Below are 24,428 nucleotides of genomic sequence, written 5' to 3'. Positions count from 1 at the left end.
AACAAGGCCTGCCAATGTGATGAGCCTATTGAGAAATGCAATAGGTGAGCCTTTAAGCTGTTTTTGAAAAATATAATTTATATTAGATGTCAGTGCATTTTAAGACCAGAGACTATCAGTTATTGCTGACGACAGTAGTTGATGGAATTATTGCCAATTCCCAAATACACAAACTTAGAAAATAATTTTAACCAATTTTAAGATGGGACTTTTGCACTGAACCGGTAAGCAACTGCTGTTTTACCTAATGTAAGTTGAAAAGGACATCAATTTTGGAAAACTAGATCACAGAGGGTGTTCAGTTTCTTTTTCCTTTAAAGATTTCCTGAAAGTTTCAGATAACTCTAAGTTTTTTTAACACAGTCTATAATTTTTTTAATAAACCATCCCATCAATTTACTGAAAAAAATAGCTTAGTCTAACTGGAAGTCTGATCCAGTCCGGGTTTTCCTCTAACAGTCCGGATCCGCTGGAAGTCGGATCCAGTCCGGGTTTTCCCCATAGCAGTCCTGATCCGCTGGAAGGCTGATCCAGTCCGGGTTTTCCTTTAGCAGTCCGGATCCGCTGGAAGTCGGATCCAGTCTGGGTTTTCCCCATAGCAGTCCGGATCCGCTGGAAGTCGGATCCAGTCCGGGTTTTCCTCTAGCAGTCCGGATCCGCTGGAAGGCGGATCCAGTCCGGGTTTTCCTTTAGCAGTCCGGATCCGCTGGAGGGCTGTTCCAGTCCGGGTTTTCCTCTAGCAGTCCGGATCCGCTGGATGTCGGATCCAGTCCGGGTTTTCCTCTAGCAGTCCGGATCCGCTGGAAGGCTGATCCAGTCCGGGTTTTCCTCTAGCAGTCCGGATCCGCTGGAAGTCAGATCCAGTCCGGGTTTTCCTTTACCAGTCCGGATCCGCTGGAGGGCTGATCCAGTCCGGGTTTTCCTCTAGCAGTCCGGATCCGCTGGAAGCCGGATCCAGTCCGGGTTTTCCTCTAGCAGTCCGGATCCGCTGGAAGCCGGATCCAGTCCGGGTTTTCCTCTAGCAGTCCGGATCCGCTGGATGTCGGATCCAGTCCGGGTTTTCCTCTAGCAGTCCGGATCCGCTGGAAGCCGGATCCAGTCCGGGTTTTCCTCTAGCAGTCCGGATCCGCTGGATGTCGGATCCAGTCCGGGTTTTCCTCTAGCAGTCCGGATCCGCTGGAAGCCGGATCCAGTCCGGGTTTTCCTCTAGCAGTCCGGATCCGCTGGAGGGCTGATCCAGTCCGGGTTTTCCTTTAGCAGTCCGGATCCGCTGGAGGGCTGATCCAGTCCGGGTTTTCCCCATAGCAGTCCGGATCCGCTGGATGTCGGATCCAGTCCGGGTTTTCCCCATAGCAGTCCGGATCCGCTGGAAGCCGGATCCAGTCCGGGTTTTCCTCTAGCAGTCCGGATCCGCTGGATGTCGGATCCAGTCCGGGTTTTCCTCTAGCAGTCCGGATCCGCTGGATGTCGGATCCAGTCCGGGTTTTCCTCTAGCAGTCCGGATCCGCTGGAAGCCGGATCCAGTCCGGGTTTTCCTCTAGCAGTCCGGATCCGCTGGATGTCGGATCCAGTCCGGGTTTTCCTTTAGCAGTCCGGATCTGCTGGAAGCCGGATCCAGTCCGGGTTTTCCTCTAGCAGTCCGGATCCGCTGGAAGCCGGATCCAGTCCGGGTTTTCCTTTACCAGTCCGGATCCGCTGGAGGGCTGATCCAGTCCGGGTTTTCCCCATAGCAGTCCGGATCCGCTGGATGTCGGATCCAGTCCGGGTTTTCCTTTAGCAGTCCGGATCCGCTGGAAGCCGGATCCAGTCCGGGTTTTCCTTTAGCAGTCCGGATCCGCTGGAAGCCGGATCCAGTCCGGGTTTTCCTTTAGCAGTCCGGATCCGCTGGAAGTCGGATCCAGTCCGGGTTTTCCTCTAGCAGTCCGGATCCGCTGGAGGGCTGATCCAGTCCGGGTTTTCCTCTAGCAGTCCGGATCCGCTGGATGTCGGATCCAGTCCGGGTTTTCCTTTACCAGTCCGGATCCGCTGGATGTCGGATCCAGTCCGGGTTTTCCTCTAGCAGTCCGGATCCGCTGGAAGTCGGATCCGCTGGAATCCGACTGGAAGTCGGATCCAGTCCGGGTTTTCCTCTAACAGTCCGGATCCGCCGGAAGGCTGGGTTTCCCTCTAGCAGTCCAGATCCTGATCCAGTCCAGGTTTCCCTCTAATAGAGATGGAATTTAAAGTCTGCACAGATTTAAAGCAAGAGTCTGCTCCTATTGTTAATATTATTATTGACTGAAACAACATTTCACTTAGCTGTATTGTAGCAGTTAGAAGTTAATGTGGGCGTGTGCACTCACTGCTGCTACGGTGAGGTCAATCCCCACCACCACCGGGGACGCGAACCCGGGCCTCCGGCATCACTCAACAGGGAACCAGCCCGCTGAGCTATACGAAATCTCTGTCGACCCCCAGCGGCATGCTCACTGTTATGCGCAGGGGCGTATTCATTACACATTACAAATGTACAAAGACATAGAGGAGAAAAAACAGATAAAATAAAGAAAACAGTCCGGGTTTTACTCTAACAGTCCGTTGTTAGAGTGTTTTTGAGAAATGACCGTGCTTCACTCTGACAGTCATGGTCTCCTGAAGTGCTGCAAGCAGGTATCTGTTAAAATAGCTCAGCAGGTAAGTTCTCTGCTGCGTGACGCCAGAGACCCGTGTTCGCGCCCAGGCAAGCTAGTAGCGCAGGAGCGGCAAGGGTGGAAACCCACGCGTATTTTATTCCAGCTAAACATCTTCAATTTTTAAGAATTACTTTCCGCATGATCTCCTTAAGTGCTGAAGATAGTGGCCCGTTTCGTCTGCCGCTTTGGCAATCAAAAGCTGATTGGCAACTGGAGTAGTCAGTGATATACAAATTATAATAGTGTATTTGGGTAGAAAGCAAACATTTGCAAACATGTGCATTCAGGGTTAAAGAAGGGTTAAAATACTCTAACAGCCGACATGTTTTCGTCTCGCACATACAGCTTCCCATTAAATATTATTTTGACTTTTGTTTCCCACGCATACAGTATACGTTCCAGCCACACTTCTTCAATATCTAAGAATAACTTTCCGCAGCTTCTGTAACGAATATACCCCTGCTTGTGCATAACAGCGCTCTCAGCCAGGGGGACTGCGGAAGGTCTCCTATAGCTCAGCGGCTAAGCTCTCTGTTGCGTGACGCCGGCGATCCGAGTTCGCGCCCGGGCAGTGAGAGACAAACCCCAAGGACCGTTACAAGTGCAAGCTCTGCGTCCGAAGCAGGCTTGTTTATTTGCTGTCTAAACCCTTTTTGAACTGCTTTCCGTTTTCTAAACTAGAACAAGAGCGGTGGCACAGTTTTTGCATTTGTCTTCTTTTCACACGCTTTCTGTGAACGGATGCCACCAAGGGGCTCCAAACAGCCACATAAGGCCAATATTTTAGCTACAGTCCGACCACCGTTTTTTCACAGGCGAACATTGGCAGGAAACCGGCAGTGATCTGGAGCAGCGGAGCGAGGGCTCAATGGTGCATTCACGCCATCCAGCCCCCCCGGCCTACGTGTGCGACTACACAGGACACCACCGCAAGACATGTGCGCGTACAGTAGGTACCAGGCACATCCTGAGCGCAGCTGTGAAGGACTGAGTCAGGGCAATTTGGACAAAACATGTCCTCCGTCAGTTGACAATAAAAGCATCAGTACAAAAGCCCATAATACAGCATTATTGTAGCACTTTCAAGTTAATGTGGGCGTGTGCACTCACTGCTGCCACCTCAGATCGATCCCCACCGCCACCGGGGACACGAAGCAGGGCCTCCTGGGTCATTCAACAGAGAAACAGCCCGCTGAGCCATACGAGATCTCCGTCAGCCCAGGCGGCATGCTCCCTGTTATGCGCAGGGGCGTATTCATTACACATTACAAATGTACAAGGACGAATAGAGGATAAAATACAGGTAAAATAAAGAAAACAGTCTGGGTTATACTGTAACATACCGTTGTTAGAATGTTTTTGAGAAATGACCGTGCTTCACTCTGACAGTCATGGTCTCCTTAAGTGCAACAAGCAGATATCTGTTCAAATAGCTCAGCAGGTAAGTTCTCTGTTGCGTGATGCCAGAGACCTGCGTTTGCTCCCAGGCAAGCACAGGAGCAGCAAGGGCGGAAACCCACGCGTGTTTTTTCCAGCTAAACATCTTCAATTTTTAAGAATAACTTTCTGTATGATCTCCTTAAGTGCTGAAAATAGTGGCCCGTTTCGTCTGCCGCTTTGGCAATCAAAAGCTGATTGGCAACTGGAGTCGTCAGTGATATACAAACTATAATCGTGTATTTGGGTCGAAAGCAAACATTTGCAAACATGTGCATTCAGGGTTAAAGAAGGGTTAAAATACTCTAACAGCCGACATGTTTTTGTCTCGCTCATACAGCTTCCCATTAAATATTATTTTGACTTTTGTTTCCCACGCATACAGTATACGTTCCAGCTACACTTCTTCAATATCTACGAATAACTTTCCGCAGCTTGTGTAACGAATATACCCCTGCTTGCGCATAACAGCGCTCTCAGCCAGCGGGGTTGAGGAAGGTCTCCTATAGCTCAGCGGGTCGGTTATCTGTTGTGTGACGCCGGCGATCCGAGTTCGCGCCCGGGCAGTGAGAGACAAACCCCAAGGACCGTTTTGAACTGCTTTCCGTTTTCTAATCTAGAACAAGAGCGGTGGCACAGTTTTTGCATTTGTCTTCTTTTCACACGCTTTCTGTGAACGGATGCCACCAAGGGGCTCCAAGCAGCCACGTAAGGCCAACATTTTAGCTACAGTCCGACCACCGTTTTTTCACAGGCGAACATTGGCAGGAAACCGGCAGTGATCTGGAGCAGCGGAGCGAGGGCTCAATGGTGCATTCACGCCATCCAGCCCCCCCCGGCCTACGTGTGCGACTACACAGGACACCACCGCAAGACATGTGCGCGTACAGTAGGTACCAGGCACATCCTGAGCGCAGCTGTGAAGGACTGAGTCAGGGCGATTTGGACAAAACATGTCCTCCGTCAGCTGACAATTAAAGCATCAGTACAAAAGCCCATAATACAGCATTACTTTTCACCTGCATTTCTCATTCTCTTCGTCATTTAGAAATGACAGACCTTAGAAGCTCATGTGGCTATCTGCTCAGAGTGACTTCATGTCAGCTCACACCCGCGGTGAAGTAGCGACAAACAAAATCAGGTTAGGGTTTGCACCTTTCGTCCTGTAGAGCTCGTCTAGAGTGTCGTGTGGAGCAGGCGAGGGGTGAGGAGAAGAAATGTTTCCTTCTTCAACGCTGAGATGAAAATAATCGTATTTGGTATGAAAGAATGACAGCCTGCCGGCTGATCACCCAGTTCACTGTATTAAAATAATACCCGCAATGGAAGTTTAAAACAGCACTGGGAAAATCAGTCCTGAATGAAATCCTCAGGCCGACTTCATGCGCCGTGACAGACCTTTGCCAACAAACGAACAATTTCAGACTACAAACTCTTCTGATTCTTATTATCTTTTGTCTTTTCTGGGAGATTCTCCAACATATACTAGTAAAGGTGTCCTATTTCAACACTTGTGGCGTGGCTTTGGAATTGAACTCAGTACGCTTGTTTTTCCAAGCAGTAGATATTGTATTTTTTTTAAAGCTCCTTTAAATATCTCAAGACGACTACATTGCGGCGTATTCTGTGCGACTGGACTGACAGTCAGGAGATGAAGCCGAAGTTTTTCATTTGCGCGCAATATTTTGGCAGTCTGCCATCTGTGGTTTCTCGCTGAGATCTCTCTTATTTTATTTAGTCTTTAAATTTGATCATGCTTTGGTAGTTAAGCAGCGTAAAGTGCTCGTCTTACATCGACATTCTTAGCCTCACGGAAATTTGCGTCTGGTAATTTGGAAAAGTTTTATATTAGGTCCTTCCAAAAGTTAATTTGCCAGTTAATTTTGTGTCTTTATTAAAAAAAAAACTTGACGATTACATTTGTTCTTCATTTGTCTTAGTGTTAAATTACCTTAAACCTCGCAAGACCCTGACACGGGCTAGCTTTGACAAAGCTCCTGCTGGATTTGTATGATTTATGTCCACTTCGCTAACAGGTTGAATAAAAAATATAATACTTTACTAATATAATATAATATTCTACCGTACTGTGGCTTGAAAATATACTAATTTCAGTTAATAAATACAAATATTAACGTTATTCTTTATCGTGAAAGTGTTGACAACTGCACAGAATCGGTAGTAAGAACACTCAGTTCTCTGCATCAGCGCTGTATATGGTGTATAAAATTAAAGGGCGTGCGATTTTAAAACAAATCATTTAAATTCTTAAATTATAATAAATCAATTGGTTAATGTTTAGGGAACCATTTTTGCCCAGAACCATATTAAGCGTAATTGTGTCCTTTTTCTTTAATAAACCGTGTTTAAATAATGACCATTCTTGACGTTTAGTCTTTGAACAATTCCCTGCATCGTTTCTAACAAAAATATCTCTCTAGCATTTTTGACATAGACACTTCTAAACCAGGCGCCCACCAAAAAGCTCAAAGAGTAAAACAGATTAACATTCATTTTGTAAATAATAATATTTCTAATTCTATCAAAACGTTGGGTTATATTTAATTGTTCTTGAGTTTCAAAAAGATTTTTTATACAATAAAATATGCTTGTTGGGATGATATTTGAAAATGTAGCGAATGCTACTTCTCAGCCTCACAGCGAGAAATGTATTGTCACAAAAGGCATTGACTCGATTTTATCATTAGTTTATAACTAGTTGAATTAAGTAATTAACATTTTTAAAACAAATCTGGATGTGCTTAATGATTGAAAATGATTATTCAATATTTTTAAATGTATTAATAAATATAGATCAATTTTTACCAATAGTCCATGTTTCAAGACTTTGGACAAAATACACACTTGCTCTACAAAAGTCATTTTTAAATTGGTTTAATAGGGGCAATTACCAGCTATTCTGTAGTCATACCGTACATCTTTTTGAAATATTTAATTGAAAGTATACTTGTAAAGTAATGTGACGCGTCTTTCTCCGTGCCACTTATTTAGTTTATGCAAGGGCCGCTTTCCTTCAAATAAAGGAAAGCAATATTGTTACCTTGCTGAATGTGCAGAAAACCTCCTCCCCCGGACACCTGTCACTTAAGGAATGATGTCGCACCGGACGCCTGTTTCCTTGTGCAAGCACGCTTACAGGAAGACTCATCCTCCGTATCTTGTGCGCTGTACTTGCACATGACCTCAGCAGCAGAGCACTGTCGGTTGAACAAGGTGCCGCGGATCTGTAAAGGCCACCTCCCCCACAGACAGGAAGATGCTGCGAGTGTCGGGTCTGTTTCAGCTGCGCCCTCCAGCCCGCTCGACATCCTTCGCTCACAACACCGGCCGGACCGGAGCGCCCGAGCCGCGTCCCTGCCGCTGTGATCCTGGCTGCCTCTGTGCTCCTTAACAGACCCCCGCCGCTCCGGTTGAAAACTCGTTTCAGCCGTACATCTCGATACAGAAGTGTTTTCTTTTTGAGAAGGGGGGAAAGATACATAACTTCACATTGTTACCCCGCATCCGCTCTTCGCCTCCGGCAGCCTGTGCGGGCTACAGTTTTGGAACCGTCGCTCAAGCGGTAAGGCGCTTGCCATTATATGTTCATTTTTTAAAACATTTCAGTGGCGATACAGGTAAAGATAAGTGTTGGGTGCTCAGGGAGCTGAAGGCGTTTTTTAAGAAAATGAACGTATTTTATTCTACTGAGATTAATTTGAGTTCAGATCACCTTCCTCGCACTGAAGGCAAATTGTAATATGTAATTATATTATATTACTACGCTCTGGGGGTAACCCTTAGATAACAAAACTAGATTAATATAATTGTTCTGAGAATGGTTTTAATAGAGTGTCTCAGCGATATCTATGCTGCTGTGGTCAACATATATTAATATCATAAACGATTACTTTTAAGACGTTTGCTCCACAAAATCATTGAAATTTATTTTTCTAAATACCCCTGCCGTTAGGATGGATAAGACCATCTTGAAAGATCCTGTGCTCTAACATTTCTTGCTGTTGAACGACTGATAAGGGGAGGATTTGAAATTATTACAGTCCATATTTTCGTTAAGTCTATACTCCAGGTAGGAAAATTGAAACAGTAAACGAAATAATTTTTCTAACGTAAAGTCTCATCAAACATTCTAAAGAAATTATTATCATTCGTAGGACTATACTATACGTCTCAAGTGATACAATAATTCACAGGCTGTGTAACGTTGTAGCGTGTATTGTTGAGCCTGTTGTGTAGTTCTGAGACAGTTTCGAAAGGAAGTCTGCACGTACTCAGATTTCTGCAAATGATGTGGAGGTGGTTTTAAAATTTCCCCATGTGCTTGTTGTCAAAACCTGTGGGTGCCCTTGCTATGGATTTAGAAAAGTGAGTTACGTTTCAATTAATAGCCCGAAAACTGTCAAGTGATGTACCGGTACCCACGTTTCTGAGCTGATTTTTTTCTCTTTAGTTATAAAGAAACTTCTCTCGTTATCTCGGCCCAAAATGGCGGCGCTTCGCCCCAATGGCACACCTGAGAGGAACCGTTACAATAACGTCGGGTGAAACACCTTTGCTAACAGTTACAGCTCCGGCACAGATATGGTCTAATTAAGTATTAAAAATCGAAAGAGCAATTTTTTTAAAAAAAAAGGCAGGTGTTGAATTTACGGACTACGTAATGTATTCGCAAAGCTGGGCGTCTTTGTACAAGAAACACTGATAAAATGAAGATCAGCTTGACTGGGAGCAGGCAATATTAATTTGGTTTCTGACATTATCCACCAAGCAATGTGAAGCGGGAATTTCAACATTTAAACTGGGTTTGTTCATGGAACCTCTTCAGAGCAGGACAGTGGAGTGGCAGTCAGTGCTGTTTGCCTTTTGGTGCCGGTTTTCTGTGAGGAGTCTGCACGTTCTCCACCATTTCCATGTGGGTTTTTGTCCCAGGTTTCCACAGTCCAACGATATGCTCTCTAGTTTAACACCTCCTTCCCTCGTTGTTCAGTCTCCTTGTATGTGTCATGTAGGATTGTCTTTCATTGTAGCGTTTTCCTACTGTAGTCATCCATTTGTTTCCCAGAACGGAATGCAGTGACCCTGAGGCTGAATGTAGATATTCTCCTAACTACTGTACATGTCCCTCAGTTTTCCTCCTATCGTGCAAGGCTTGCCTGAGCAAAATTTTTTTTCCCCATAGTTTTCCATATTTACACCATGCAAATCACATGGACAACGGTTTAGGCCACGCTTCGTTTTACGTTTTACTTATAGTTTACTATGATTTCACCATATTTTACTGCACTCCGGTCTGCTGTAACCATTGTGTGCCATGGTAAGCGTTTATCTTTTATAAGGTCTGTGCTGGACATTACAGTACTGACAGTCTATTTATTAGAAGGCCTATAGCCACTGAGTGAATTGTACAGTGAACAGTTTTACAACAATACAAACTGCTTTTTGGAAAGTAGTTACTTTTTTGATTAGAGGGACAATGTATGCCTAGTTTAAACATCTGCAGCCACAACTTTGGGAACTCATTGCTGAGCTCAGTACTTTCCTAATAATAAATGTGGAATGAAAATCTTAAAATCACGTTGACACCGTAAATCTAAAATTTATATCAAATTACTTGTCTCTGGGAAAAAATGTTCAGTTAGATCATTTTTGCGGTAGTCTACCTTTTCAGTAAGACACTCTTTCTCTGAATTGAATTAATAACAATATTAAAATTGATTTTAGTGGCAGTGAAATTTAGACATTACATTTAGCTAAGTGCCAGGAACTGTCAGCTGCTTCAGTTGTGTTCAATAATTAATGTGTGGCACAGTAAATTTGTTTTTTAGTTTTTTTGTAAATACGTTTTTCAATTTGTCATAAAAAATCATTTGGGTTTCCTGTAAATATGTAGAAATTGGTTGTATGTACTGTATGCCGGTTGCCACACATATCATAAGTATTGAGTAAAAGCTTTTTATCTTGTGAAAATCTTTTTGAGTTGTGCTATTTATAAGCAATGCTTTCCATCACACACTTTAATTTGAATTGAGTGAAACTTTTCCATAGAAGTCAAAAGGGAAAATTAAAGATATTTGTTTCACAAGTTCATTAAATGAACTACTTTTGTAATATAATTTAAAAGCAGTCTATTAATTCTTAAATTTAAATATCTGCACTGATAGTACTTCACTTTTAACCAGCTACCAAACATTTTTAATCTTTATACTTTCCCATATTTAGGTAGTGTAAAAAGAGCAGTATTTGTAATTGATCACTTTCTTCATATTGTAACTTGCAGTTACTTTTTAATTTCATGCTTTCCTTTTGCGCTGTAGTTAATCACACAAACAACACATTTGAAAACTGGAAATATTGTCATGATTATTCTCTGCTAGCTGGGCTAACACAGAAGATGGTCTCAGGCTGCAGTTCTTATTTATGTTAAAAATATTTTATTTAGACATGTTCACTCAGATCATACCAGGCTAAAATGAGGTGTTTTCTGTCAACCGTATAACTTTGACACATTTGTGTAATGAATTGGACACAGCTGGATAGGTCAGTACACATATTAACTGTATTATTTGGGATTGTTATTTGATTTATTTTTACTATTATTAGGGACTAAAACAGGAGACTTAAGAATGCTTATTTTCAATTTAGGTCTGGTTTGTTGATGTTATGTCTATAATAAATGTGTTTGTATATTATCATTCACGACAAGGCCCCAGACGTCTCAAATACGTGTCAAGTTGGTTTCTGCTTCTAAGTAACGTAGACAAACCCGCCTTCCAGAATTCAGGTTCCAGTTGATGACACTGTCGCTTGACATTTCTGTTTCTGGATCTGATAAATATATTTGTCTAGAACAAGATCACCAAAAATCTGTAGATGCAAGACTCCATTAATGGCCCTGAGTACGATTCTCTCCCTTCTTCTATGTCATAAACACTCCCTTTTCTTTTGTAGTGCATAAATCACTCAGCCTAGAAGGCTTTGCCTTGTAATTAGGAATTGATCACGGTCTTTTAACAACAAAGCATTTCACAGCTTCTGTACGGTGGCCCCTTAAAGTTGAACAATATGGAATTGTTTTGTTTAAAATCGAGGAAATGTCAACGTTTTACTTGTGTTTTTATATGTAAACATATAAATATTGCAAATGAAGAGGAGAAGCTCATGAGATGATTTGGTCAGTGGAGTTGAGAGTCCAGGGACCCAAGGTATACAGTATATAATTCAAGTTGTACTTAACAATATTGTCAAGATCTTTTGTTTTAAAAAAGAAAGCAACTCTTTAAAATCATCCTAAAACTAAGACAAAGCAACCAACAAAATCAATAAATCTTCCTTTATATCTCTGATCCTTAATGTCATAAGGTTGTTCACTGGTTAGTCTTGTTTAGGAGTTCTTTACTTTCAGAATCAAGCAGACGCAACGGACAAGTATAATCTGAGCTGAAATGCTGGCACCTTGTAGATAAGGTGGATTCACTTGTGTAACATGTCAGTTAATGTCATATAACAGCAGAGACCAGACATATGCTGCAAGACGAATCTGAATTAAAAAATAACCCCTACATTGTTACATTGTTTGTTCACTTTAAAATAGTGAATTACCCACAACTAAACTATGCTTTGTGCAGAATTAGGCAGAATCCTGACTTGGTTGCATGCTTCTATCCTGAAGTCCTTGGACCGACTTCCTGTCAAGTTTTGTGTTGACTTCAAAATCCTCATGCTCACCTATGAAGCTCTGCAAGGCTTGGCACCTCAGGAGGTATTATCTTCCTACTCCCCACCTTGCAACCTTCATTAATCTGACCCAGGTCTCCTGTTCATCCCACTAGCTGGTCTTCATACTATGGGTGACAGGACCTTCTCTTGCTTTGCTCAGAACTCTAGACGTCTATCCCCAAGGGTATCAGAGAGTCACCTCCACTGAGATCTTTCAAATCCAGGCTCAAAACCTTGTTCTTCAGAAAGACCTTTATTTAATTGGTCCAGTTTCTGCCCATGGGTCTTCTTCTGCATTCCAAACCCTTGTGTTTAATTGTGACACTTTTGTTACGTCTTCTACTTGTTAACTGTTTTCTCACTGTAAAGCGCTTTGAGAAGTTACTATAATAGGTACTATATAAAATAAAGCTTTATATTATTGCTACTAGAAAATGTTGTAGTAGAGGATATTTAAGGCATGGGAATGTCCAGTTTCACAATAGTTACAATGTCCTGCTTGAATAGTAATTATAGGGCTCGTCATTTTCAGCGTTCATTTTTGATAACACAAAATAACTTAAAATCGAACATAAGACAGCCCTGGTTCCTAGTGAAAAAAAATTAAAAACCTGGCCTTTTACAAAGCAAGATGAACCGCTTTTCACTTGGTACCAGAACTGAGCAGTACGTCTTCAATCCCTCAAGCAGAGTTTGGTGGTGTCACTGATCACCAGTCCCGAAAATTGTTTACTTTGCATTTCATTTCCGTAGTTTCATCGGTTAGCCCAAAGTGGGCTTTTGTGGTTGTGGGTTCATTCTCCAGCAGTTACGTGGTCTGTTCAGACAGATTTCTTTTCTGTGGAATGTAGTGTATGATGATTCCATTTGATAAAGTCAATCTAAACTCAAAAGGGTACACCAAATGTACCTGAACTCAATTTATACTAAATGCGGATGTAGTCGAGACTCACTTACCACTATGTACAATTTAACGGAAGATAAGGGTTGGGAAATAAGTGCAGAAAACAGGAACCATGAGAATTTAAAACTGCCTTTTGTTCTTGGTAATACATAAATGGCGACTGTAGTAATGCAGCTTAAAAAAGTCGCAGTGGTGAAACTTCGTAAACTTAGTCAAAGACACTGCCCATTTACTCTACATAAATAAAAAGCTTTTGCATAGCTGGTTTAAATTCCTCTGGATCTCTGTGCAGAGTGAAGGTGCCTGAAAGTGGGTATAGAACTGAGACCGTAAATGAGAATATTTTAAAGGAAATTTAAAAAATCAGGTGGGAATCAACATTCCACCCTGTTGGTAAAGAGCCCTTGATAACAGGTGATAGCAAACTGAGAAACTGCCAGATTGGGCAACCAAGCAAAGAGAAAGATTAGAGGTTCACTAAACATACACAACATACAAAATCGCTCCCCTGTCTTAGATGTCTTCCACCTCAGAGTGTCGTGGCTGAGAGGTCTGTTCATTGAACACACCCTGAGTTTTGGGGTGGCGATTGAAAAAGACGTTTAAAAGATTTCTACAAAGCCTGCTGCAAAAAAGTGATCTTGAAACACATTCTTCAAGTATACAGTGTACCCAGACCAGGCAATTGAGGAAGAAAGAGAGCTTCCTTTTGATTTGAAACGACTGGTTTGTTTGTTTTGTCCTGCATCTGTGCTACAGTATCTACTGCACCCTCCCGCTGGTCTCAATTGACAGTGCCTTGCTGTGCTGAAACAGAGGGGAATCATGGTCTCAGTTCATCACAGAGTCCAAGCAGAAGACCTCTGTGTTACTCCTGACTTGATCGTTTCTGTCTCCAGATGCTTGTGACACGGCTATGGAGAACCCATCGACTTATCCGCCTAACTCTGTTTTAATCCAGGAGAGTTGTAAAAAAAAATGCTTTGTGGTGTGTAGATGCAAAAAAGTTGTGAGGTGTCTGACTTCCCCAGGCACTAGTTCTGACACACAGACCAGAAGAGGTTGCTAGTCTGAGGCGAAGGGTATCAAGAAGAGATAGGTGATGTCATCAGTGAACACCATCCACAAAGCCTTGAACCACACATTTTATTTTTTATAATCTCAGAGCTGACAGTCTTGACACTTTCTTTATCTTTGCAACTGCTGCTGAATGCAAAATTAAATACAGTTGTCCCTAGAGTGAATTTCACTGGGTGGAGTACATCATTACATCATTACACATACTGCTCTGAGAAGGTTTTAGATATTGTGTGTCTTTCTACTCTTTTTTACTAAATGTGTTTCCTCTATGCAGAAGCACATCTCTATGGCAATTTTTATTTGACAATCTTCTGCCATTTTGCTTTAAGCTAACAGTAAATCTTGATAAATCTGGACTTCATAGTACAAAAAGTCATCTTTAAGCCATGTGGATGTGTAGAGTGGAACAAATGCAGTTAACGACAAGGGAAACCCGGCACTGACCCAATTAGATTTACAGTAATTGGTAAATGAGAAGGATCTCCTACAGTATTGTGCAGTAGTTACTCGTGTATAGTTTACCCCCAGTAGTTGTGATCAAGTTTTTGAAGGTTTTGGACAGTTTGTTCAGGGTGGTATGGTGGTGCAGTGGTCAGCATTGTTGCCCATACTGCTAGATTAATAGGCTTCTGGGAAAACTGGCACCAGCTGGGAGTGTGTGTGTGTGTCTGTGTCTGTCCTGTGATTGACGCCTCCTGTCCAGCCTCTCCTGCAACCCTGCATCAGATAAAGAGGTTAGATGAAGGATGGAAGGTCAATTAAAATGAAACATTTCTAAATAACAAGTTTGTTTTCTTCTCACCCAGACTAAGCTGTTCATTTTAATGAATGTTTCTACAATATTAGAATACAGAGGTGACCTATTTGTTCAGTGTCCTTATTCAAGCAGTTACATAACTCTAGACATGTCTGATGGGTATGAAAGAGTGCACTGTGCTCATGTGAACTGTACATTTGGGCTTATTAGGTAACATATTTGAAGATATGCAATTCTGGGCACTGGGCAGCTTTGAAAGATTCATGCTCCGGTGCAGAATCTCTTCCACTGTGTCCATCTCCAAATAAAATCCCACTAAGACTGCCAAACCACTTAAGCAGAAGTGCATCTTTAAACAGTAATCTCCAGAAAGCTAGGCGAACAATATTGCTCTTGTTAAACTGGTACCCTGAATTTAAAAAAGAGTACTAGTCATTTGCATTTGTAATAACTCCAGATGAATGACTTGATTAGCTCAGAGATGAAATGCAGAATTCACAATGAAGTGAAAAAGACTTTTAAATCACCTTGTTGGTACTTCTGAATGTACAAGGAGCCTCTCTCACAGGTTGTTTAAATTGGGAAACTTCTGATCTCCCAGATTGTCAGTTTGAAGATTTAAGGCATGTATTGCAATACCAAGCACACCAGCAACGGAAACCAACCATTCGTCTTTATTTTTACTACAGTGTGGCCTGTGTTGCAAACGCATGCTGTGTGAATCTTGGTGCAGTTTAAGTTAATTCTGTATAAGAGCCTTTTATAAATCCAAACCATGATGTGTTTCTTTCCTGATCTGTCCAGTAAACACAGCAGATTGTGTTCTGAAACAGTGTGGAGTGCAAGTGACTCTTGTTTTCAGATGGGTGTGGATATATATTCATTATATTTCACTTGTCTTGCCTGCTCTTCTATAAGGCCGTGTTCACAATTGCAGTACAGACAAATATTATTTTTATTTGTGGAGAAATGGCCAGATATACAGTTAGATACCATCAATGCTATACATTGGTTGGAAACTGCTGTGTATAGTTATTCAACGAGAGTCTGAGGTCAACATTTTCCAAAAAATCATTTTCAGAAAATCATTTTAACATTTTTCCAGGGATAGAACTGTACATTTCTTTATTCTTTTTCATGAATCAATTGTATTTGTTATACCCACGGAAAAGAATTGAAACAAACCAAACAACAGTTATTGTTTTTAAACTTTGAAAAGTGTGTGCTCTCCTGTTTCAAAACCAGGCTCCTGAAGATCAATTTTCAGCAATTTTTTTTTTTAATCTAAGGGACAGGTTCTAAGGGAGATTTCAGGTGGTTTCAAGTAGTACAGCATTGCGTTTGAAGCTGACGCAGACACAGCTACACTAATATCTGCCTAGCCCCATTCAACAAAACTGATATTAAAACTAACCCTGAAAAGGTAGAAAACAACAGAACAGCACAGAACAGCTATTTTTTTTTAAATGCAGGTGAAAAAGAATAAGCTACTAACCAGTTGCTGTTTTATATTTTTAGTGTTTTTTGTTATACTAATAATGGGACTGATATTGTAAAAAAAAACATAATGATCACCATTCAATACACCTAAACACAAACTTTAAAAAAACTGTAATAATGAGGTTCACTTGGGTTAACTGATAAATTGGCACCCAGAGAGAGTGAATTCCTGTGTGAAATTTCCCTCCTTACAAACTTTACCAGCTTTACATCGTTTTCTATAAAAACGTGCCATATTCTTGCCTGATCAGGAAACTTAATATTTTACTAAGTGTGTAAAATGTTTTAAATATTTACTTTCAAGTAATACAGTTTGACACAAGCCCGAATGCTGCAAGAACTTAAATTAAAATCATTTTTTGACAAGTAGCGATATTGCAATTTGCCCCACCAGCAATAAAAAACATGATGCATAATATATTTATATCAAGTAATGTATGATAGTCATTTATAAACAAGAAGGATAGTTACAACTGAAACATTTTTTAAAATTAGCATGATGATTTTCTGACAGCAAATGTTATAAATAATTGGGGGTGGTTTGCCTTAGATGCTTGGAAATAGACTCTAGTCTTTTGAGCAACATGTCAGAACTTAAGTAAAATAAAATCACGCCACTATTTGTAGTTGTGCCACTAGTCAGAAAAGAAAATTATAAATTATAATAAATTCATGTACAATTCAGCTCCACAGAGAAATGAATCCCAGTAATTTCTACTTGTGGACCACAGAGTCCAGAGAAAAACCTTACAGGCCAGTAAGCACATACAACTTTTTGTACAGACAGGTTTAAATTTCCTACTTTTAATTGTTAGGAAGAAAAGTCTTTCTGAATTATTCCACTACCAAGGCGTTATTCACAAGTGATGTTTGTACAGAAAAGACCTAGGTTTACAATTTGGACAAAATAAATCTCTTTACAGTAAGTAAAACAAACATTTCCCTAACTGACATTATTGAAAAACACAGGGACCTGAAACATTATTTAGATAGACATCTGAAAAATATCAACTTGACTTTTTTAGGATGAATGACTTTTTTGTTCTGTTTAATTCATGTGGCATTAAAAGTATATGCTAATGCCGTACACCTTTTGGTTACATGTATTCAAAGTATCATGAAAAGGCACTGAATTATTTTTTTATGAATTGTTTTATGAAGTATTAAACTTGAAAAGCATTTTGTACAGTACATCGGGTAGGGCTATGTTTCATCTCGGTTTTGTGTGAATGAAAACAAAGAGCAGAATGAGCTGCTCTTGGCGTAAATCTTGCAGGTGTGGAGTGGTCAGACGAGGTCTAGGGAGGAAATAACCAAGTGCATCTGAAACACTCGGTATAAACCAAAAGGCTTGATAAAGTCTTATCAAAAGAAAGTTTATGAAGCAACACATTTTGTTCAGGTTCAGATGCGGGTGTCAGTTTCTTTTTGAAGAGGAAAACCATCCACGTGGTTTTATTTTTTTACAGTATTTCTTACCCTTTGCTTTTTTGCAGTTACACCAACACACTGGCAATTCAAATACTCTTGGGTCATTTCGATGTGTAGTCTTGTTTTTCACCAAAGGAAGCCTTGTTTCCAGAGAAAGGTTTGCGGTGTTACTTTCTGAACTGCCAGTGTAAAGCCCACTGATATTGCAACACAATTGTCTGGTGAAGGCAAATAGTATTTGAATGTGCTGAACTTCCTTTCAAATTTCTTAATCTCAGTATTAGCTTTTTGCTTCAGCTATGTACATAGCCATCTCACTTTATGTTGCTGTGTGGAAAAAAATATATATAAAAATGCATAAGTGGAAGCAGCAAAAATAGTTTCTTAATGAAAATGAAATTATTTTTTTCTCACAGCTCTAGATGTTTTCCTTGATGCCATAATTATAATATCTGGAATCATGCGTATTTGTAGGTGCAAGTGGTACTGTACGAAGCGATTGAATTAATATGAAGAAATATTTACTTTTCTTTTTCAATATTCAGTGTCACAGAGTAAGATCATGTAATTATTATTTAAGGAACCAAACTGTCTGATAGCCTGTACAGTAATAAGATAAAGTATGTACGTTGTGCTGTTGTGTTCAAAAGCTCCTCTGTCATTATTGAGACAAAGAAACCCCATCTCTCCTGACAAGCCCCGAGCTGTGCTGTTGCAACTTCCTACCAAAGTGGAACTGATTGAGGGGAATATAAGAAGTCAATTTTCAGCCTAAAGAATACAAAACCCTCTTCAACTTTGAAACCATTTCAATTCAAAAACTATAGATGGATCTATCAAACTGATCATCAAAACCCTAGTAAGAAAAATGAATGTACAGGTGGGGCAAGTTTTGAATCGTTTTTAATTACTCAAGTCATTGGCATTAAAAGGAGGCCCCTGCCTGCACACCAGGCGATATGGACCTTTGACCTCTAGCACTTTTCTGCTCACAGCAACTGGGGCACAAGGTTTCGTGATCGCCTGACCACCTCCGGCTTCAGCGTCAGGAGTCCCCACACAGCCTTAGGTCTACCAGGCCACCAGAAAGGAAAACACCGATGTACACAGTTGGAGCAGTGTCAGATTACAAGTCTTCCTTGTTCATTATGACTACCACAGTCAGTCTTAGAGATGTACCAGGCCTGGTGTGCCATTGGACTGGATTGGGTTAGGAATGAACACAGCGTTTTAATTGGCTTTGGGGGAAAATACTGCTGCGGCTTCTCCTCACAATTCTGTAACCCTTGTGCTCGAGTCACCTAGTTTTAAGGGCCATCTATACAGCACCATCTTTCTTGCCACTGTTCGACCTAAGAGGATGTGCCACTTACTGTCAATGTGGATAGAATATCTCTCTTTCCACAAGTTCGCTCTCGCACATAATAATATGCTCCAATACAGTACTGATGTGAACCACAGAAATAAATGCCTGACGATGGAAAAAAAATGATTTCCTTTTATTGGTGGCTGCTTAAAAATTATTATACGATTATTGTACCACTCAGATGCATGGATGCTAATATTGTTCATAATGTATCTCCTATCCTGTTCTGGCCTCCTTCTGAAGTATGGATCCTTACAGAAAACTGCGTTTTGATTGTTTGCAGTATTACTGTTATTGAAAAAAGAAATAATCAGCAGACGTGAGCTCTGAAGGCCTGCTGCAGAGGGATTAGTGACAGGCTGTGAATTAAGGCTTGTGATGTATGTTCACGTTCGATGTCCGGAGGGTAACTTCCTGAGCTGTGGTGACAAGAGTGTGTTGTAGATTTGCGTGTGAGCTGCTCAAGGCCTGTATCTGCACCAAGCTGTTTCGACTCGTCCTCTTATATACTGTTTCAAAGGGCCTGCTGTGACTGCAATAGCTGCTGCACCAGCAGCTCCACGGAGTAGTTGTTCGTTTTGCACATACTGACTCCCTCTGAAAACACCGAGGATTTCTGTGACAGGGCGCTGCGCCGCACTAATACACACGAGGGGTTTGTTCATTTGCATGCCCTTGCACAGTGGAGGTGCGAGGGTTCGGATTTTCCCAGCACACCGCAAAACCGAAAATGACATTTTCAACGAGAAAATCAACTCCGAACCGAACAATAAGAACAAAGGACACAACCAGACAGAAACAGAATACAGACGGTTATATATATCTCATGAAGTTTATCCCGTACTTTGTTGTCTACGGGCAAATTATATTAATTTTGATGAGAAATGATGAGGCGCCCTGCTGTATGGTACAATCAATGGGATAGTACGCAGACAAAGAGCAGTGAGTTGAAGTTACCAGATTTAGACAGTGCCAGCGTTACCGATGAGCTTCTCGTTCATACAGTAATGTGCGTTTCAATTTTGTTGCAGGTGTCTTCGTGTTCCTGCTCTGGAGGCAATGAACAGTTGTGGAATATCTTAACGGAGTGATAGTTTCACGGTTCAATCTCAGGCCCAAGGAAGCACAGTGGGAGTGCATGTACTGCGCTAGACGATAACCCAGCCCTTCAGGTGCCTGGAGCTGTCCCCTTTCCATCCCCCTTTTCCGCGAGAAAGACTCCAGGCAGAGCAAGCAAACCATGAACTCGATCAAGTGCGTTTTAGTCGGCGACACGGCAGTAGGCAAGACCGCCCTGCTGGTGCGCTTCACCTCCGAGACCTTCCCGGACTGCTACACACCCACGGTGTACGAGAACACAGGCGTGGAAGTGTTCATGGACGGCATACAGATCAGCCTGGGACTGTGGGACACCGCGGGCAGCGACACCTTCAAGAACATCCGGCCCATGTCCTACCAGCAGGCCGACGTGATCCTGCTGTGCTACTCGGTGTCCAACCACACCTCCTTCGTCAACGTGCGCCACAAGTGGATCAGCGAGGTGAGAGAAAACCTGCCGCGGACCCCGGTGCTGGTGGTGGCGACGCAGACGGACCAGCGGGAAATGGGGCCCCACAGGGCCCACTGCATCACCTCCGCTGAGGGGAAGAGGCTGGCCCACGACATCCGAGCCAAGGGCTACCTGGAGTGCTCGGCCCTCAGCAACCGGGGGGTGCAGCAGGTGTTCGAGTGCGCGGTGCGGACCGCTGTCAACCAGACCAAAAAGCAAAACAGAAGGAGGTTCTTCGACGTGAACCAGTGCAAGATATTTTAACGACTTCCTTTCCGTTGCCAATACCAAACCAGCCCCTTCAGGGGAGGGCTATGTACCAGGTCACAGTGCCGATCTGGGAAGTGCGGAGACTGGCTTACAGTAGCTGCCGCCCCAGGAACGACGGGCAGTGGAGTGACTTGCACGGAGGAAGAGGAAGCGCCCCGTTTCGCATTTTACTTAACGAGATAGCAGTCGTCACCCCGCCGAACGAGCCTGATAAACTTCACACAGATTTAAACACGAACGAAAAAAGTCCGACCGAAAAACGGAACTTTCTTTTTATCGTTCCATCAGTTTAAGTAGGCTCGTGCGTAGTGTGAATTCCACGTCGCGGCGTCAGACGTTCGTCGAAATTCGCATTAGAAATCTGACTTGTCCCGACTTGCTCTGATTAAACTGCCTTTGTATGACTTGGGGCAATATTGCTAGTGAGAAAAATAACAGCACTACTGTGATTACACATAAGTGTTTTATGACATTTAAAAGGAACAGTAAATTAATGGACTTGCAGCAAACAAAAAAATATTCTATCTATTTTTATGAATTGGAAAATCATTTTTTATGTTCTCATGCAGTAAACTGTGGTTCGCGAGGCAATATATGTAAAATAGACCACGGTCATTAGACAGGTAATTCAAGGTACTTTATAAGAATGTACATTAATTCACCAGCTGTAATTCCAGATATTATTGATGTCTGTAACTGTATATGTAAAGGAGTCTCATGCTTTGACTGTTTCCCTTCAGAATATCATCAACGGTGTATCCTTCAGAACGAGGACTGACTATACGGATGTGTATCTTGTAGACTCGACACATCCCTTCTTTCTTATATTGAGTTCTGTGGCCATTGTCCCTGCACTAATTTACACCTCCCAGCTATTGTGTTTGACACCATGATATTTATCGTTAGCCTCATATCAGAACTAGGGATATTGTCTAATAGAATTTAACATTGTAACATTAACGTTCAAGAAGCTAAAATGCTCGAATGTGGTTCTTTGACTTTGAACTGGTGCTGTTTAAAAGACTTTTACGGATTTCGGCTTTGGATGGAGGACGTTTTTTAAGGACATGTAAATTAACCAGTGTCAAGGAATATGGAATTTCTAGCACACTGAAAAAGGTGTTTTAATATTGAACATTTATCAGACTAAATTTATGTGAACAGCATGGAACATTCTGCGTTCCTCATTTTCCAAGGTTAAAATGTAGGGTTTATAAGGCTTTTTAAAGCATTTCAGTCTGTTGTTGTTGTAGGCTTGGGTTGCCAGATAGGTCAATGATATGGGCAGCAGAGGCTTGTGTCAGCCAAAGATGGATTTTCAAACATCTTCTTCAAGGCTGACATTCAGCTCCGCTGTGTATCTCGTGCACACAACGCATACACATGCTTGATCTTTACAGAGGCTTTAAACCATGGTTCTTCTTTGCTGTAAGATAAAGAGTCTGTTCTGTCGCAGGTCAGTCATGTCCTAGTTTTCAACACATCAGCAAGAAAACACTTAATGTCACAGAAGTAAAATTAAACTATATTTATGGTAGTAGCAGCTCTTTTTGTCTTTTTCACATTAAAAATCGACAAAAATGTTGCTTGCTGTATTTTTTTTATAAGTGAGTTAGTTAATGTAACTCTAACGTTACTGTGTACAGATATTTTTGTCAAATTCTCATATTGTCACTATTTATGTGTGTAAATCAGAACGATTTGCTGTTATAATATTTCCAATATGGTCTTGAAGGATACCACAGCTCTGCTATACTTCACCACAACATCATTTTGTATAGATCTGTTTTCTTTTTTCTTTTGTCATACCGCATGTTTCAGGTAAAATCATTAAACTGATCTCAACAAAATATTTTTGAACCACTTCTTTCATAACACCACAAGATTGGTCTGTCAATGTCTTTATTATAGACATATTAGTGTCCTCCTTACATGTTCTTTTCTGTCTCTAAGACAATGCTTAGATGCATAATTACTTCATTTTTGTTGTTCAATTTTTCATTTGCTTGACACTATTATAAACAGTGACTTACACCCGTACTCATTGAAACATATTTTACTGAGCCAATCTGAGTGAAGTACCTTGCTAAAGGGTACAACAGCGGTATAATAAGGACTTATGCAATCCTGCAGTCCACACCCCTCACCACTACTGCCAATTTCAGCTACAAGTATCGTGAGGATGGTTCTAGTGGCTTGGTGCAGCTCTTGTCCTTTCTTCTTGTCAGATTCACTCAGGCTCTCTCTCCCATGTTGCTTGGGGATTACTCATGAACAGCAGTTTTCAGGTCTCATCCTCAATAGGATTAAAGTCTGGGCCTCTCCAGGAAATTCACTTTCTTGGTCTTACTGTTTCGGGGTTTGAGATGTTTATGGGCAGTCAGATGCAAGCTGCCCCTATGGAGTGACCGCGATACTGTGGAGTCATGGATATTTTCTAACATCTCAACCACTGACCTCCGCAGCTCTTTCAAAGTCTTTTGGCCTCATGGTGGCAAAACTAGTTTTGTCCTTTTAAAGCGTGGAAGAACAGCCTAATCTAGGCTACATATGTGTACCTTCCACTTCTTAATGATAAATATGACCACACTCAAAGAGATAATAAGGGTATTTAAAGGGTTTCTATAGCCTTCTCCTGATCTGTGCCCTTCTACAACTTTATCCCTAGTATGTTTTAAAAGCTCCTTGGTCTTCTCGGTTGAATCTTTGCTTGAAATTCACAGCCTGCCTAAGGGACCTTAAAGATACATGTCCTGTGTGCTCTACTGACGTACTGTATATGCTTGCAGTACCTGACACCACAAACTCCCTTTCGTAATCAACCACTGTCTGGTTCTCTCACAGCTCATCTGGAAGGCATGGTACTGTTGCTGTTTTTGCATGCTTTTTTCCAGGCAAAATCTATGCATCTGTCTTGCTTTGCTTTTATAGTTTCCTGCAGTTTGTACCGTTTCTTGCTGATACCACTCATCTCTAAGCTTTATGGACACAATGTCTTTCGCCACGGTGTACCACAAAGGATGTTTATAAGAGCAGAGGAGGCTCTCTGGAGCACTTGAGGAAAATTATTGGAGGAAGGTTGAAAGCACCTGGGTGGGTATTCCCTGTGCTACGCTACTGATCTTGTGTCTTAAACTGGGAAACAGTTAATAACATCAGAACACGTGCTGGCTCATCCTTGCAGAGCAGCGGGCTGGCTGTTTTGCAGAGTCTTCTGTTGCGGTGCTGTGCTGCAGCAGGGGCTGTTGATCAGGGCTTGCTCAAGCTTTGCCAGTCTGTGGCGCAGCTTCAGCACTTTCTAGTTGTGTTTTTCACAAGGGGCACGCAGCTGTGAGTCTGTGCGCATTTGCCTGCATTTATTTCATCTCACCCGACCTGTGATAAAAAATGATCAGCCGTTAAATTGTCATGTCATCGTATTAAAAATCAACACAGCCGACGCTGATGAGGTTGGGTGAATCTGTTCTACTGTTTTACTGACAGTGGCTGATGTTAGACCCTGATCATTCGATGATGAGGTTTGTAGGCCCTGATAATCCCAATGAAAACTACAGTGTTGATTCAGAGCTGAAAAACTGTGCACTAGGATACTAAGATGACTCTAGCACATGGCCACAAACAGATACATACCTCATGTGTCCCAGGACCAGCTCAGTGTAGCACACAACAATTTGGACCCACATTTTGCATTGCACTACACATTACGTACATCTCAAGTACTTTAC

General features: G+C 41.8%; 1 protein-coding gene across 1 annotated transcript; it reads left to right on the top strand.

Annotated features, from left to right (window-relative positions):
- Nucleotides 1–7,297: 7,297 nt before the first annotated feature.
- Nucleotides 7,298–22,553, top strand: rhoh (ras homolog family member H). The gene is made up of 2 exons (XM_015345370.2): nucleotides 7,298–7,692; nucleotides 19,916–22,553. The coding sequence occupies exon 2, from the start codon at nucleotides 20,125–20,127 to the stop codon at nucleotides 20,695–20,697; it is 573 nt and encodes a 190-aa protein (XP_015200856.1). The 5' UTR covers nucleotides 7,298–7,692; nucleotides 19,916–20,124; the 3' UTR covers nucleotides 20,698–22,553.
- The last annotated feature ends 1,875 nt before the right edge of the window (nucleotides 22,554–24,428 follow it).

This window comes from Lepisosteus oculatus, chromosome 1 (genome assembly GCF_040954835.1).
Source record: "Lepisosteus oculatus isolate fLepOcu1 chromosome 1, fLepOcu1.hap2, whole genome shotgun sequence".
Classification (NCBI taxonomy): Eukaryota; Metazoa; Chordata; class Actinopteri; order Semionotiformes; family Lepisosteidae; genus Lepisosteus; species Lepisosteus oculatus.
This window is presented reverse-complemented; position numbering and strand designations above follow the sequence as displayed.